Raw genomic sequence first — 15,006 nt, forward strand, 5'->3', positions numbered from 1 at the left:
CTAATTAGAAGGGCACAGGCTAAAGTGATAATGACAGGTTGGGAAGGGCTAACTGTGAGCAATGTGACTGGGACATTCTGGGACATCTTCTGTGACTGCAGAAGAGGAACAAGCGGAGGGACTCTGTGCTGGCAGGGCTGCCTTTGGGCAGGATCCCACATTTTATTCTACCAAAATTTCAGTAATAAACATTATAAATTCCAGACAACAGAAACTGGAGAGAATTTCAATCTCCTCGAAATAAATTTGGTAAGAGTAAAAATTTAGGTTTCTAATTCATTTTCTGTAAGGGTTTTTGGATAAGGGTTTTTGTTTGGCTGGTTTCTAAACAAAAAACACTGAAAGCTTCCACGGCCTGCTTTAATTCCCAATAATTACATATTGAAATAGTTCCCAGCACAGATAATCACCAGAGAATTTTATACTGATCTTTCTCTTGTTTACAAGAGGTCAATGCCAAATTAATTGTCTTCAAAATGAATAAAGTGACATTAATGCCCTTAGCTTCCTTTGACTGAATAACAAAAATTTCTTACAGATTATAAGAAACACACTACTCTGAAGCCTTCCAACAATTTCACTGCTTCCCTCATCCAGTTTCTTCCTCCCACAGTTCTGCAAATTCAACAAATTAATCGCAACATGAGACTCTTCAAAACACACCTCAAAATAAACTTGTGTGTTACACTGCCAGCTTCTACATGTCCTGCTTTACGCTCAGCTACCAAAGGGGTTGGAATTTTTAGGCTTAAAAAGACCACTCAGAATTTATTTTTCGTCTGAACTTTGAACACTTTAGAACAACAGTCATAATCTATGTGTCCAGCACTGCTCAGAATAATAAAGGCATGGGAATATTGCAGAAAATGAAGAGGAATAAGGGAATTCATGTTTTCATACTCTTGCTTCCTGTACAATCCAAGCATGTAAAATGTTGACCAGATAAACACAGAACCACAGAATCCCAGATTGGTTTGCACCAAAAGGAGCCTTAAAGCTCATCTCATTTCACCCCCTGTCATGGGGAAGGACACCTTCCACTATCCCATGTTGCTCCAAGCCCCATCCAGCCTGGCCTTGGACACTTCCTGGGATCCAGGGGCAGCCACAGCTTCTCTGGGCACCCTGTGCCAAGGCCTCGTCACCCTCACAGGGAGGAATTTTATCCTAACATCCTATCTAAACCTACTCTCTGTCAGTTTGAAGCCATTCCCCTTTGTCCTGTGACTCCAGGCCCTCTCAAACAGTCTCTCTTCATCTTCCTTGCAGGCTCCTTTCAGGTCCTGGGAGGTCTCAATGAGGTCACCCCGAAGCTTCTCTTCTCCAGGCTGAGCAATCCCAATTCTCCAAGCATTTCCTCCCAGCAGAGCTGCTCCATTCCTGTGACCATCCTGGTGCCTCCTCTGGACTTGCTCCAGCAGCTCCAGCTCCTTCCTGTGCAAGAACCCCAGGGCTGGAGGCAGCTCTGCAGGTGGGGTCTCACCTGAGTGGGGCACAGGGGCAGAATCCCCCCTGCTCTGCTGCCCACGCTGGGGGATCAGCCCAGGAATACCACTGTCTGTCTCTGAAATCAGTAATACTGTGACATTTATTTTCTTTGCCAAAATGAAAAATTCTCCTTCTCTTTGGAGGCCTCCTATAATGTGGGCTGATGCTGTTAGCTTACAGATCCTTGCTTTAAAAAGAGTACCAAAGATGTGACCTCCACTCACATATGCAGCAAGTGATAGCTGCATCTCCACCCAGGTGGGCAAGTCTACACTCATTTTACCAGAGATTTCAGAAGTTTACAGGGTGGGGTTTCAATTCTGATGGAAATTTCTCAAAGGACTCAAGAATCTTTCCAGGAAAGGAGAGTACAGGTAACAGAACCTGAAGCTGAATCATTACCTGAATGCTTGTTGTCTCCCATTTCTATTAGCTTCAGTGGTTTGACATATACTCCTATAATGTGCTTTGCTCAGTGAATTAATGCAATAAAAAGACCTGTTCTGGCTTTAAACAAAATTTAATGCTGAGTGCTGTAGACCTTTCCTTGCTGAAGGATCTTAGGCTGCTCCTGACTCAATCCCCACACAGTTCCAGGTCTTTTAAGTGTGCAAACATTTGAGTTGTTCTGGTCAAACTGCCACCACGTTTACAAGGATTACAAACACTGGCTCCCAGCTAGACAGGTATAATTTATACTTATATAAATATGTATATAATCAGGGTAAACCCCTGATTTATGGAGAAAATATATGTGACCTGTACTGAATGTCTCTTTCTACCACTGACATGTCCACTAGACTTGCTTGATTTAAAAGCCCCAAGATCATTTTCCTGTGTTACTGCCATGCCCACCCAGCTGCTGCAGCAGTAGCTCTGCAGAGCCCAGCCAGAATTCCCCACCCCTCTCACCCTGCCCCAACAGCATTAACTGACACAATCCTAACACAGGTGACAATTTCCCTGGCACAGAAGCACAACAAAACTTTAAATTACACTTCTCCTCAGGACCTATTTCTTAGTACATTGGATACAGACCATTTAAATTGATGTTAAAAGTAGTTTAACCATTAAATACATCATAGTACAAGATCCATCTGTGTTTGATATTCAGTACAAACAAGTCTTGGCTTACTGTAAAATTAAGTATCTGTATTGAAACTTTCTGTGCTGCACATATACACTTTTAAAACTAATTAAGGTAGCCACAGAAATTATGGAAAAGGAATGGGAGTAAGATGCCAGCAATATACTATAATGTAAATGCTACTGTGACTCTGTGTACTTAATCCTTATTTTCCACTATCTTTTGCAATCATTATTCAACACAGCCTGGAAAACAGAAGTTCCTCACCTTTATAATCAGCCAGAAGAGCTTCAGCCCTTCATTTCAGACTTATCCAAACACAACAGGCTAATGCCTTCCTACACCTTCACCTGCTCCCCTACCATCCTGCAGTACCTGAAGGATTCTTCTTGAACTGGGCCAACAAGAAAAACACCCTGTTTGAGAACAAGCTATGGACAATGTGTTACTTTCAATACATGTGAGCTGGAAGTAGGAATTAAAATAGGATCTGAAGGATTTTTAAAAAATAATTATGCTGACCTGCGAGTCAGCATTTGAATCTGCTTGTAGCCCAGCAGCTCCAGGTTTCTCCAAATTCTCTGCATATACACTGGAAGTAAAACTTTCAGCATGTCCTTAACAACTAATTATGTAATTAGTTAACAATAACAATAACAACAACATTAATAATGGTAACAGCTAGGCTAGTTATTAAATCCAAGGCTGTACTAAGTCTTACCTGACTCCTTTTCAGCATCCGATTCTGAAACTTCATCTTCAGCTTCTTCCTCTTCAGAACTAGAACTGCTCGAGTCCTTGTTCTCTTCCTCAGTTTCCACGGACTTCAACGTGTCTTCCTCATAAAGAATCTTCTCTTTGCTGCAAAACAGGAAAATTTTAGGACTAGGCAAGCAAGTTATCTGAGTTGTACTTCTCAAGAAGACACAGACATGATTTATTACATACAGAACAAGCAAAGGATAAAATCCATCTACAGACTGAACACTCCAGCACTTCCATCATGGCCAGTTTGCCACGGATTCCACTGCCAGTCTCACATTTTCTGCAAGCATTTTTCCATGCACAAAATTGTGATCTCTCCTTTTCTAGTGCCACACAACTCAGCAGTTGGGCTGTAGGGCTTTGTGCTACAAAAACGTTTAGTTCTCAGCCCAAAGATCTGATTGATCCTCAGCCAGAGCAGGACCTGGAGAACCAAACACCAGCCCAAGCCCTTGTTCCACCACTCACTGGGTATGTTAAGACACAACACAAACTGTATTTGACACAACTAAAACTGCATTTGAGAGTGCTCAGATTAAAAAAAAATGCATGAAATAAACAGCAGTGAATTGTTTTTGACCCAGCTGAGGCCAGCTGGCTGTGAGAGATGAAGCTGCTCTCCATTACTTTCTGGGCAGTTTCTTTTCAACTAAGAGGGAGAGACTTACTTGGTGAAGAGTCTGTTTTGAGGCTTCCCATTCATGTCAGCTTCAATCAGCTTATTCCTTGTCTCCTTCTCACTTCGCAGCTGTTAAAAAGTCCAGGACGATGGGAGAGAGAGAATGAGGACAGACATTTACCAGCCCTGTCAGCATAACCCAGTGAGCACCACAGCACAGGGTCAGCCCAGCCTCGTTAGACCAAACCCCTGCAGATTTGTGTAAGATGCCACTTGAACAGCAGCACATCTGCACTGTGAGACTTGGACTGGAGCTCCACCAGGGCACAGCACCCAGCATGTCCTGGGAATGCAGCTGCCATTTAATAAAACTTCAAAGGCTCTTGCAGCTGTCCCTGCCAAGACCAGGGACAAACCTTGACTGCTGCCCAGAGAGGTTGTGGGCACCCCCATCCCTGGAAGTGTCCAAAGCAGGTTGGTTGTGGGCACCCACATCCCTGGAAGTGTCCAAAGCAGGTTGGTTGTGGGCACTCCCATCCCTGGAAGTGTCCAAAGCAGGTTGGACGGGGCTTGGAGCAACCTGGGATAGTGGGGGTGTCCCTGCCCATGGCAAGGGGTGGAATGGGATGAGCTTTAAGGTTGCCTCCAGCCCAAACCATTCTGGGATTCTGCTGGAGGTCTGCCCACGTGTGTGTGCCCATGAAATCAGGCTAAATTCAGCTAAAACTTTGCTGCCTTTGTGGTTATTATTTACTTGCAGTCAGAGGAAAGCATTCGAGTCTGCCCTGTACAGGCAACCAGGGAACTCCTGTGAGGATGGGTCACTTCTTAAACCTCTCAAATGCACAAAGTCATTGCATGGGAATACCTGGGATCACAGATATGGAAAGATTTTGTCTAGAGAGCAGCAATATTAATTTTACCACCATCAGTGGACAAAACAGTACCCAAAAATTGTTTTAGTACCTTCCAGAAGCACAGAAACAGCTCAGGCAGAAGTAGGGATGGCAGTTAGGGGCTCAATTTAAGGCTGACTCTACTGTGTCATGGCTCACCAGGTTATTCTTTTTCTTTTGACAGCAGCTGACACCAGGCAAAGGAAGTAAAAGCACTGTAAGTTCTGAAATCATAGAATCCCAGAATAATTTGGGTTGGAAAGGACCTTAAAGCTCATTCAGACCTACTCTCTGCCATGGGCAGGGACACCTTCCACTATCCCAGTGGCTCCAAGCACTGTCCAACCTGGCCTTGGACACTTCCAGGCATGGGGCAGCCACAGCTGATCTGGGCCCCTGTGAAGTGGGAAAAGCTGCATGGATTCCAGTGAAGAGCAAAAATCTGTGGCACAGCATTGTTAAACTGACCAAACTGCTGGAGCACAGCAAAGGGAAGTCCAGGAAACAGCCTGCTCCATTCACAGATAATTCAGTAACTGGGGAAAAAAAATCCAAACCAAATTGCTTCCAGCATACAAAAATCCCCCCTGCTTTCCAATAATAGCAGCAAATCTTTCAGCAAGGGTGGCACAGGGCTCTGCCTTAGACTGAAAAACATATCTGATTTGAAAGCCATTTTGGTAGAGAAATAACGTCATGGAACTGCCTGTTTTATCCTTAACAAATCTAAGTTTTTTGGTTTTAAGTGATAAAAATGCTACATGATAAACACATGATAAATTGGCTTTTCCACTAAAAAATTATATCCACCAAAAGAAAAAAAGTGTAATAAAATCCAATTCTTCTGCCCAGTTCTACACTGACTGAATAAATGGAGAAGGCCTTTATATAGTGCTTCTATATAGAGAACAGGGGGGTTGTAGCCCTAAAAAGGGGTGAGCAGTCACCCAAAAAATTCTTCTTTTTCTTTTTCTTTTCTTTTAAAAAGTGCAGTTATCTGCAAAATCCTGGGTAGCGAGAGAGAGGGGAATCCAAAATACAACCCTGATAGTATTTATCAACACCTCATTTAGGGAGAAGCTGATTAATTTTTGAGAAGTTCCTGTGAATACTAAGGCTGCTATTTGAGGATGGCAGCAGCTGTGTTGTGATCAGAGCTGGAGTTCTAACCACCCACACTGTCAGTTCCTGAAAATCCGTTCTTGGGGTTTATCAGCAGTGTTCCCGTTCTGTCTGTTTCTGAACCCAATGTTTTAAGTGATACTTACAGATTTTTAATTCTTTTTGAAAGAAGGTTAGCTTGTGTTTTGGAAGCGCCCAAATGAGGTAATTGAGTAGACCAGATGAAATAGGAAAAAATTCAATCCAAACCCAACTTTCTGGCTTGACAACTGCCCTTATTTTGAACAAGATATATTCTGGTTTCCTTTTTTTATGTCAATTTTTGGCTTGTAATCCCTTCCAATCCCTTCCACTGCATTATGAAATGGCAATTTAATATAATTTTGAAACCACCCATTTTTTCAGTCCAGAATTCCCTGAAGTTTTATAATTTCTTCTTCCTCAATCCAAAGCCTCCCTATTTTAAGAAAGGCAGACATGGTAACAGATCTCTTTCTCAACACTGACAGAGCATTTCCCTGGATGCAAACACAAAGCTGACTTGGGTAATCACTCATTAGGAACAGAGCAGTTTGATGCTAGAGAGCCTGCCAGCCAACAAAGCAATTGCAAGATAATAACAATTACAAACATGAAATTCCTTACCAGTTCCCATAATTCTGCATGCCATCACACTACTGACCTCCTTGCTGCTGTCATCCAGTTATCTAGATTTCTAGCTATTAAAAATATTGCTGTGATTAAAGATTGCAAATGAGTAACTAAAGAAATTAGCTGGGCCTCAGCTTCCTGCATCTGTTGGCACCATGTGTCTTGGAGAACACCTGTGTGTGAAAAGGTAATTGGAGAGGTAATTGGAAAACAATCTCCAGAAACTCACCACAGTCTGTTTCTTCTGCAGCATTTCTAAATGCTCCACAAGTCCCTCGTCAGCAACGTCAAAGGGCGTCTGGCCCTGGTGCAGAGAGAACACAAGAAGATATCTGAGATGGCACAGTGGTAAATATTCCAAAAAGTCCTATTTACCAGTGCACATGCTCCACATCCTCCCTCCCCAAATGGCAAGTGACACTCTGTTTCACTCCAGAGCAAGGAAATCCACGTGACAGTGATCATGGAATCACAGAATCATTTTGGCTGGAAAAGACCTCTAGGAACATGTTTATGTTTAGTGAGCAGCTTTTACCAGGGGAGTGCAGCTCCCTGGTTGCTGCTGCTCAAATCCAACAGCCAGGACTATGCTTGAGTTTCCAGCTTCTAAAAAGGACATCTGCACTGAGAGGGAATGTGATCAGCCTCTCCTCATGTTGGAGATCAGGAAAGGTTCTTCCCCCAGAGGGTGCTGGGCACTGCCCAGGCTCCCCAGGGAATGGGCACGGCCCCGAGGCTGCCAGAGCTCCAGGAGAGTTTGGACAATGTTCCCAGGGATGCCCAAGGTGGGATTGTTGGGGTGTCTGGGCAGGACCAGGGGTTGGACTGGATGGTCCTTGTGGGTCTCTTCCAGCTCAGGAGATTCCTGATTCTGTGTTACTTTATCATCATGTATTCAAATGTTCTGAAAGGCTGCCAGCAAGCCAAAAAATCTGGGATCCATTTCCACATCCATGGGCATTTATGAGCTAAAACAAACCAGAAAAAATACTCCAGTGCATAAACCAAGAAATTGGTTACATTTTCACCAAGCTAAAGTGCTAAATACTAAATGCTCTAAATCTAGTATTTCATTAATAACCTGGAAGCCGATGGCTACAGGTCAAAAAGTAAAAGGTAGCCTTGTCCATCTGACCCAACAAGGAGACAATTCTGGACTGGAAGGAGCAGGTAACACAATAAATTCAACTGTGGCTGTTTCAAGTATGGCATGATACAAGACCCCACACACATCCTGAACACTTTGGAAAAGCGTTCCAAAGTTTAAATGATGTTAAATGATGGCATTTAAACAGAAAAGATTCCCCGTATTTTGGGTGCCAAAGAGCTCACCAGGGTGAAAGGGCTCCTCATGGGGCATTTGAGTTCCAGCACTTTCCAGCACAGCTGGATGCAGCTGAACACACAGGGCTCTCTCTTATCACATCTTCCTGCCTGCTTTCCTCCCCTGGTGCTCCTCCAAGCACATTCAACCTTCCCTCCTCCCCCAGAGGCAGCCACGGCACACCTGGTCCAGTGGGAAGCAGCTCACAGACCAGTGTGGACATCCCAGCAGGGATGGGAACACCAAGAGCAGCCCTGGACAAGCTCTTGAAAATCCAAGGGCTCTTCAAGGAAAAACCTGTAACTATTAGAAAGGAAATGTTTTTGCTCCTTTTCTTCCACCCTATTTTTCTTCACTCATGTGTCACAAATCTTCAATTTCCTTTTTTATTACCAATACATAGAAGAGGGAGGATTTAAAACTGCCAGTTTCTCATGGGCTCACTTGTTTTCAGTGCCTTATACCTTAATATTAGTATATTATTTTGCACTCCAAGACTGATTCTTTGCTGCCACTTGATTTCTCAGGGTTACACTAACTCAGGACAGCACAGATCAGCTCCTATCCCTTCTTACAAGCTCAGTGTTAAAGTTTAATCAGGTCACATTTCCCATAATATTTGAAATCTTTTCTGTCTTCTGCCAGTCAAGATTCTTCATTTACTGATGTATTTAAATTATCCAGGGCACAGGCAAGGAGGGCTGCTATGACTTTGTCATGTAGATGGATCACGATGTTGGATCTCTTATGAGATCCCACCTGGATCTCTGTGTCCAGCTCTGGAGCTCCCTTCTCAGGACAGACATGGACCTGCTGGAAAGAATCGAGGGGAGGGGGGGGGCACTAAATTGACCACAGGGCTGGAGCCCCTCTGCTCTGGAGCCAGGCTGGGAGAGCTGGGGGCTCACCTGGAGAAAAGAAGGCTCTAGGGAGTCCTCAGAGCCCTTCCAGGGCCTGAAGGGGCTCCAGGAGAGCTGGAGAGGGACTTGGGACAAGGATCTGGAGGGACAGGACAAGGGAGAATGGCTTATCGCTGGCAGAGGGCAGGGTTAGATGGGATATTGGGAAGGAAATTTTCTCTGTGAGAGTGCTGAGGCCCTGGCACAGGGTGCCCAGAGAAGCTGTGCCTGCTCAATCCCTGCAGGTGTCCAAGGCCAGGCTGGACAGGGCTTGGAGCAACCTGGGCTAGTGGAAGGTGTCCCTGTCCATGGCAGGGGTGGAATGAGATGAACTTTAAGGTTCCTCCAAATACAAATCAGTCTGGGGTTCTATGATTCCATGATCATGCAGAAGGCAATAGTCAATATTAATCTGGCTATAGAATACCCTGCATTATTTGTGTACTGACCAGCTTGTTCCTGATGTCCATGTCACACAGAGCCTCAGCCAGGATGGAACACGCTTCCTTCACTCCCCAGTGAGCAGCAGCGTGGAGCGGGGTCCAGCCATCATTGTCCTGGACGTTCAAATTAAACCCAGCCTGGATCAGGAGCCTGAGGAAAGCAGCAGGATTGATCTCTGCCCATCAGGAATGACTTCCTGACAGAGCAGTTTTCCCTGTTAGGCACCAAGTGGGCAGCCTGGCTCCCTAACAGCCAGGAGCTTCTGTTTATTAACCAAAGCAACATCCCACTTGATGTGCTCGAAACTGTAATGGAAAGGGCAATGAACGAAAAGTGACTTTGATGTAAAACTTGCTGGAACATGTCAAACTGACAAGGTTCCCTTTCAGCGTGTCCTGAACTGGGAGAACACCTTGACTTCTCAACTGGCATTGGTGACCCAGTCTGAACTCCTGCTCCAGCAGAGGAGGGAGTCTGGACTGGCTCAGTTGTGTCCCTGCCACTGCCATCCCTGTGCCAGGCAGCCAAGCACAGCACCTGCCAGGAGAGGGACATTTGGGAACTGGAGCTCGAGCTTGGTTCTCCCAGAGCACAAGGCCACAGTGTGGGGTGCTCCTCAAGGAGACCAACAGGACTGGGAAGCACCAGTGGCAGTGACAGAGGTAAAATCTGTATGCTAGACAACGCTCACTTGGATTAAACAACCCCAAATGCATTTTTTCAGAGTAACCCTTGGACAGTTCAAGCAAATCTTCCACAAGTGAACTTGCCTGGGATCTCCTTTGCTTACCCTCACTGCTGTGCCCCTTCCACCCTCCCTTCTCCATCAGAGGAGAACACTGGTGTTTCACAGCTGGTGAAACACTGGAAGAGGAGAACAGAGGAGAACACTGGTGTTTCACCTGGAGCTTGAGTATTTAACACCAAAACAAACACAAAAGGTTTGGGGTAGTCTGGAGCTCCAGAGCCATGTGCACATGGGTGCAGCAGTAATCAGACAAGAGCACTGAGCAGCTCCTGCATCAAAACTATTATCCAAATTGCTTAAATAGTGAATAACATCCCAGGGGGATTCTGCAAGTCTGGTAAAACTGCTCCTGAACATTTCCATTGTGGGAAACTCCCCCATGCAAAGCCATCATTGCACAGCATGAGGGAAATCCAGCACGACCCCAACATGGCACCAATAGCTTGAAAACTCCTGCAGCTTTACACCAGTGTGCTACTGTGCTAAATAAAACACAGTCACAGCAGAGCAGCTGTGGGCTTCTCTGTGAAAGAAATTGTAAATTAGGTGCTGAGTTTCTGTTGATTTTCCAGCTGGCAGAAGGGAGAAACAGAGCTGCTAAGAGACTCAAGGTCACAGACAAATTCCATGTCTCATTTAGAGTTAGCTGGCTCCTGGCTGTCAGCCCCATTGGTTTAAGTCACTAAAGCTCTGGATTTGAACTTCAGCACAGCCATCACATACACAAGAGGGAAACAATGTCAGCTTGCTGTGAGATGTGTTTATCATTACCATAATTAATGCCAAGGAGAGGCTGTCCAGAACTAAGTCATCCTGCACACACTGAACTTCATCAAGGAGCAGTGGATTCACAACCCGCCCCTGACAGGTGACAGGACCAACACCTCAGATTCAGAGATATTAATTTCTATTCACATGTGCTGTGTTAGATTCCTGTTCTTGGGCACGGTACAGGCACAGACAGCTCATCACTTAATTATAAGTTCTAATGACTGAATACAAATCAGAAACATGAAGTACAATACAATGCTTGAGCTTGATATGAAACAGCTCTTTGACATCAAGTTATGTCACTTAAAATGATGAAACTTAGGATCAAGATAGAAGAACACTTCCAGAATGGATTTCAACACAGGCAATAGAGTAAGTTTGTGTGATGGTTACACACAGCCTGGCTTTTGGTAGCAGGCAGGCCACAGAGGTGGCTTCTGTCAGAAGCTGCTGGAAGCTTCCAGCATGTCTGGCAGAGCCAATCCCTGATTGCTCTGAAGATGGACATGCTGCTGGTCAAAGCTGGGCCAAACAGAGGGGTTGGTGACACCTCTGTGACAGGTGATTTAAGAAGAAAATCAAAACAAAGTGGGCATGCACAGTTTTTCTTCTTGTCAGAGAAGAGGAGGTGAGAACATGTGAGGGAAATAATGTGGAGACACCAAGAAAAATGAGGGGGAGAAGGTGCTCCAGGCACCAGAGCCAAGATTCCTCTGCAGGCCCTGGCGACGACCATGGTGAAGCAGCTGTGCCCCTGCAGCCCATGGGGATCCACCCACAGCCCATGGGATCCACGGGGAGGCAGAGATCCACCCACAGCCCCTGGGGATCCACAGGGATACAGAGATCCACTCACAGCCCCTGGGGATCCACGGGGATGCAGAGATCCACCCACAGCCCATGGGATCCACGGGGAGGCAGAGATCTACCCACAGCCCATGGAATCCACGAGGATGCAGAGATCCACCCACAGCCCATGGAATCCATGGGGATGCAGAGATCCACCCACAGCCCATGGAATCCACTGGGAGGCAGAGATCCACCCACAGCCCCTGGGGATCCACGGGGATGCAGAGATCCACCCACAGCCCCTGGGGATCCACGGGGATGCAGAGATCCACCCACAGCCCATGGGGATGCAGAGATCCACCCACAGCCCATGGGATCCACGGGGATGCAGAGATCCACCCACAGCCCATGGGATCCACGGGGATGCAGAGATCCACCCACAGCCCATGGGGATCCACGGGGATGCAGAGATCCACCCACAGCCCCTGGGGATCCATGGAGATGCAGAGATCCACCCACAGCCCATGAGGATCCATGGGGATGCAGAGATCCACCCACTGCCCATGGGGATCCATGGGGATGCAGAGATCCACCCACTGCCCATGGGGATCCACGGGGAGGCAGAGATCCACCCACAGCCCATGGGATCCATGGGGATGCCGAGATCCACCCACAGCCCCTGGGGGAGGTGATCACGCCGCAGTGGGTGGATGCCTGGAGGATGCTGTGATCCAGTAGAAGACCCAGTGGAGAGAGGGGGCTCTGTCTCCAGGCTGAAGCAGCCTGTCCTTGGAGGATGCACCCCACGGGAAGAGAGACCCACGCTGCAGCAGTTTGGGGAGGACTGTGAGCCTGCGGGGGGAATTCCTGCTGCAGCAGTTTTGGGAGGATTGCTGCTTGTGAGAGTGAACCCACACTGGTGAAGTTCACAGAGAACTGTCTCCCGTGGGAGGGACCCCACGGTCTCACAGGGGAAGGACACCTCTCCCAGAGCAGTGAAGAAAATCTCGGTGATGAACTGACCAAAACCCCCATGCCCTGTTTCCCTGTGCTGTTGGTGGGAAGGAGGGAGGGCCTGGGGGTAAAAGGCGTTTTAAAGGCTTATTTTTTACTTCTCATTATCTTCCTCTGATTCTGTTAGTAATAAATTCACTTTGCAACTTTAAGCTGAGCCTGTTTTGCCCTTGAATGGTTTTCTCCAGGCCTTATCTCAACTCATGAAGCCTTTGGTAATTTTTTTCTCTCCTTTGCCCGGCTGTGGGAGGGGAGGGTGAGTGAGCGACTCCTGTGGGTGCCGGCGTTGGGGAGTGTCAAACCACGACACCTTGTAAAGACTATTACAAGAGCGTGTAGTAACAACACAAAGAGGAATAGATTCACATGGACAGAGGGCAGGGTTAGATTAGATATGAGGTAAAAATTCCTCCCTGTGAGGGTGGGGAGGTCCTGGCACAGGCTGCCCAGAGAAGCTGTGGCTGCCCCATTCCTGGAAGTATCCAAGGCCAGGTTGGATGGGGCTTGGAGCAACCTGGGATAGATGAAGGTGTCCCTACCCAAGGCAGGGGGTGGGACAAGATAAGCTTTAAGGTTCCTCCCAACCCAACCCCGTCTGGGATTCCATGAGCTTTATGTTCATGGGCAGCTCCAGCCACACATAAAGAGCAGAGAAGAAAGCTTTATTGGTGTAAAGCCTATCTTGACATTACCTGCAACAATATTAATGTTTTTTTTACCAGGAAATGCTACACTGGGCAGGTTTATGTACATAATAATCTTGTTAGTGCCAGGACAGCAGAGCTGTCAGGTGCTGGAATCCCTGTCACTGCAGGAGCAGTAGCATGAAGGGGCAGAGGACAGTGAGACAGGGGTGGACACTGCATTTTCCCACAAGACTGGTCATGTTTGTGACTGTCATGCAGTATGTGTTGTCACTTTGTATGTCAACATTATACTTTTATCCCCTACTACTGTTTAACTTGCTAGTCCTGAAACTATTACTCTAGCAGTGAAAATCAGACCTTGTGATTAGAAAAATTAGAGACCTCCTAATTTATGCCTCATTCTCTAAAAAGCTTTCATTACTCCAAAAAGGCCTGGAGGTTTGAAAGGGAATCCTCCCGTCCCTGTGTATTTCTGGGTGAATCACTGTGGTTGTACATAAAACCACAGAGCCTTTTGAGAAACAGCAGCCTGAAAATCTCAGTATGGAACAAATTTCTCTGAATGTAAAGCAAAATGTCTTCAGCCTTAATTTCATGCATCAGCTCTGGGAGGAGCTCCTACCTCATGACTTCAGAATATCCCTTGGCTGCAGCAACATGAAGAGCTGTGGCTCCTGTCCGGGGCTGCTTTATATCCTCAATTCTCCCACTGTTCAGCCACTGCCGAGCATCCTGGAGCATTTGCTGCTCCTCTTCTTTCCTTGACAGCTCTAGGTCTACGCCTAAGGGGGTGAAGCACAGAATAAAAAACAAACAAGAGATGAAAGCTCTGAAGTACTTGTTACACATAACCTACGCTCCATTTGGTATAAAATATAAGTAAACTATTTCTGATCTTCCACAAAACAATCAGCAAAAGCCTCTTCTTTGTCATTGACAGAGACTTCAGAAACTGCCTGAGTTAAAAATTTTGAAAGCTGGGCCAGTGGTTGCAACCCAGTCCAATTAACTAAAAGCTCAGGTGTGCATTAAGGGTAGAAGGATTGAGTTCTACACGGGCTGTGTCCCAGACTGAAATAATAAAGTCATGAACAACAGCGCAACTGACTCAGCTGGCCCGCAGTGAGGGTATAATCTCAGACATGGAAGGTCTGAGTACCCTCAGATGTCTCCTGCGAGAGCACAGTGACGCCAGCTCTGTGCTCACTCCACATTCAGGACACTGCATATGACACACACAGGAATCTGCACTGCTCCAGAGGCATTCATGACAGGCATGTTGAGAGAAGTACTGAGTTACTCCACCGAGCAGCAAACCCCCAGATTCTGACAAAACACAATTTGAAATAATTTTGGCATTAGAAGGCCAGAAGAAATCTATGCTGATGGCCTAAGTGACTGCTTAGGGGCAGGTGGAGATGTGGAGAGGCAGGGGGATGATGTGGAGAGGGAGGTGTGTCTGGCTGACAGACTGTGTCAACTGTCATTAAACAAACAAGAGGCAAAACCAACTTCGACTTGTTTTCCTATGTGGAGTTTTCACAGTAATGAGATCACAAAAGGCCAATGTATCAATCACAAGTATTGATACTGATGCAAACAAGATTAATCAGAGTAGAACTCTCTGACTCGGGAAAACATACAAATTAGACGATGACAAATCTCAAAAATCAAGAAGGATCCTGAAGAGCAAGTGTTCCTATGGATTAATACTTTCAGTATAAGAACGACACGATTGCCAA

The 15,006-nt window shown here is 46.2% G+C and overlaps 1 protein-coding gene across 10 annotated transcripts in view; it reads right to left on the minus strand.

The window, feature by feature from the left end:
* PPP1R12B (protein phosphatase 1 regulatory subunit 12B) overlaps window positions 1–15,006 on the minus strand; it is a 134,287-nt gene that overhangs the window by 81,380 nt on the left and 37,901 nt on the right. For all 10 annotated transcript variants that reach the window (XR_010993793.1, XM_068173623.1, XM_068173618.1 and 7 more), the window contains exons 4-8: window positions 13,887–14,046; window positions 9,301–9,445; window positions 6,858–6,932; window positions 4,009–4,088; window positions 3,297–3,436 (exon numbers count right to left, since the gene is read on the minus strand). Coding sequence is in view for 9 of the 10 variants with exons in the window: in XM_068173623.1 (XP_068029724.1) it covers window positions 3,297–3,436; window positions 4,009–4,088; window positions 6,858–6,932; window positions 9,301–9,445; window positions 13,887–14,046 (600 nt within the window). In the remaining variant the exon portion in view is untranslated. The remainder of the gene's footprint in view (window positions 1–3,296; window positions 3,437–4,008; window positions 4,089–6,857; window positions 6,933–9,300; window positions 9,446–13,886; window positions 14,047–15,006) is intronic.

This window comes from Anomalospiza imberbis, chromosome 26 (assembly GCF_031753505.1).
Source record: "Anomalospiza imberbis isolate Cuckoo-Finch-1a 21T00152 chromosome 26, ASM3175350v1, whole genome shotgun sequence".
NCBI classification, from domain to species: domain Eukaryota; kingdom Metazoa; phylum Chordata; class Aves; order Passeriformes; family Viduidae; genus Anomalospiza; species Anomalospiza imberbis.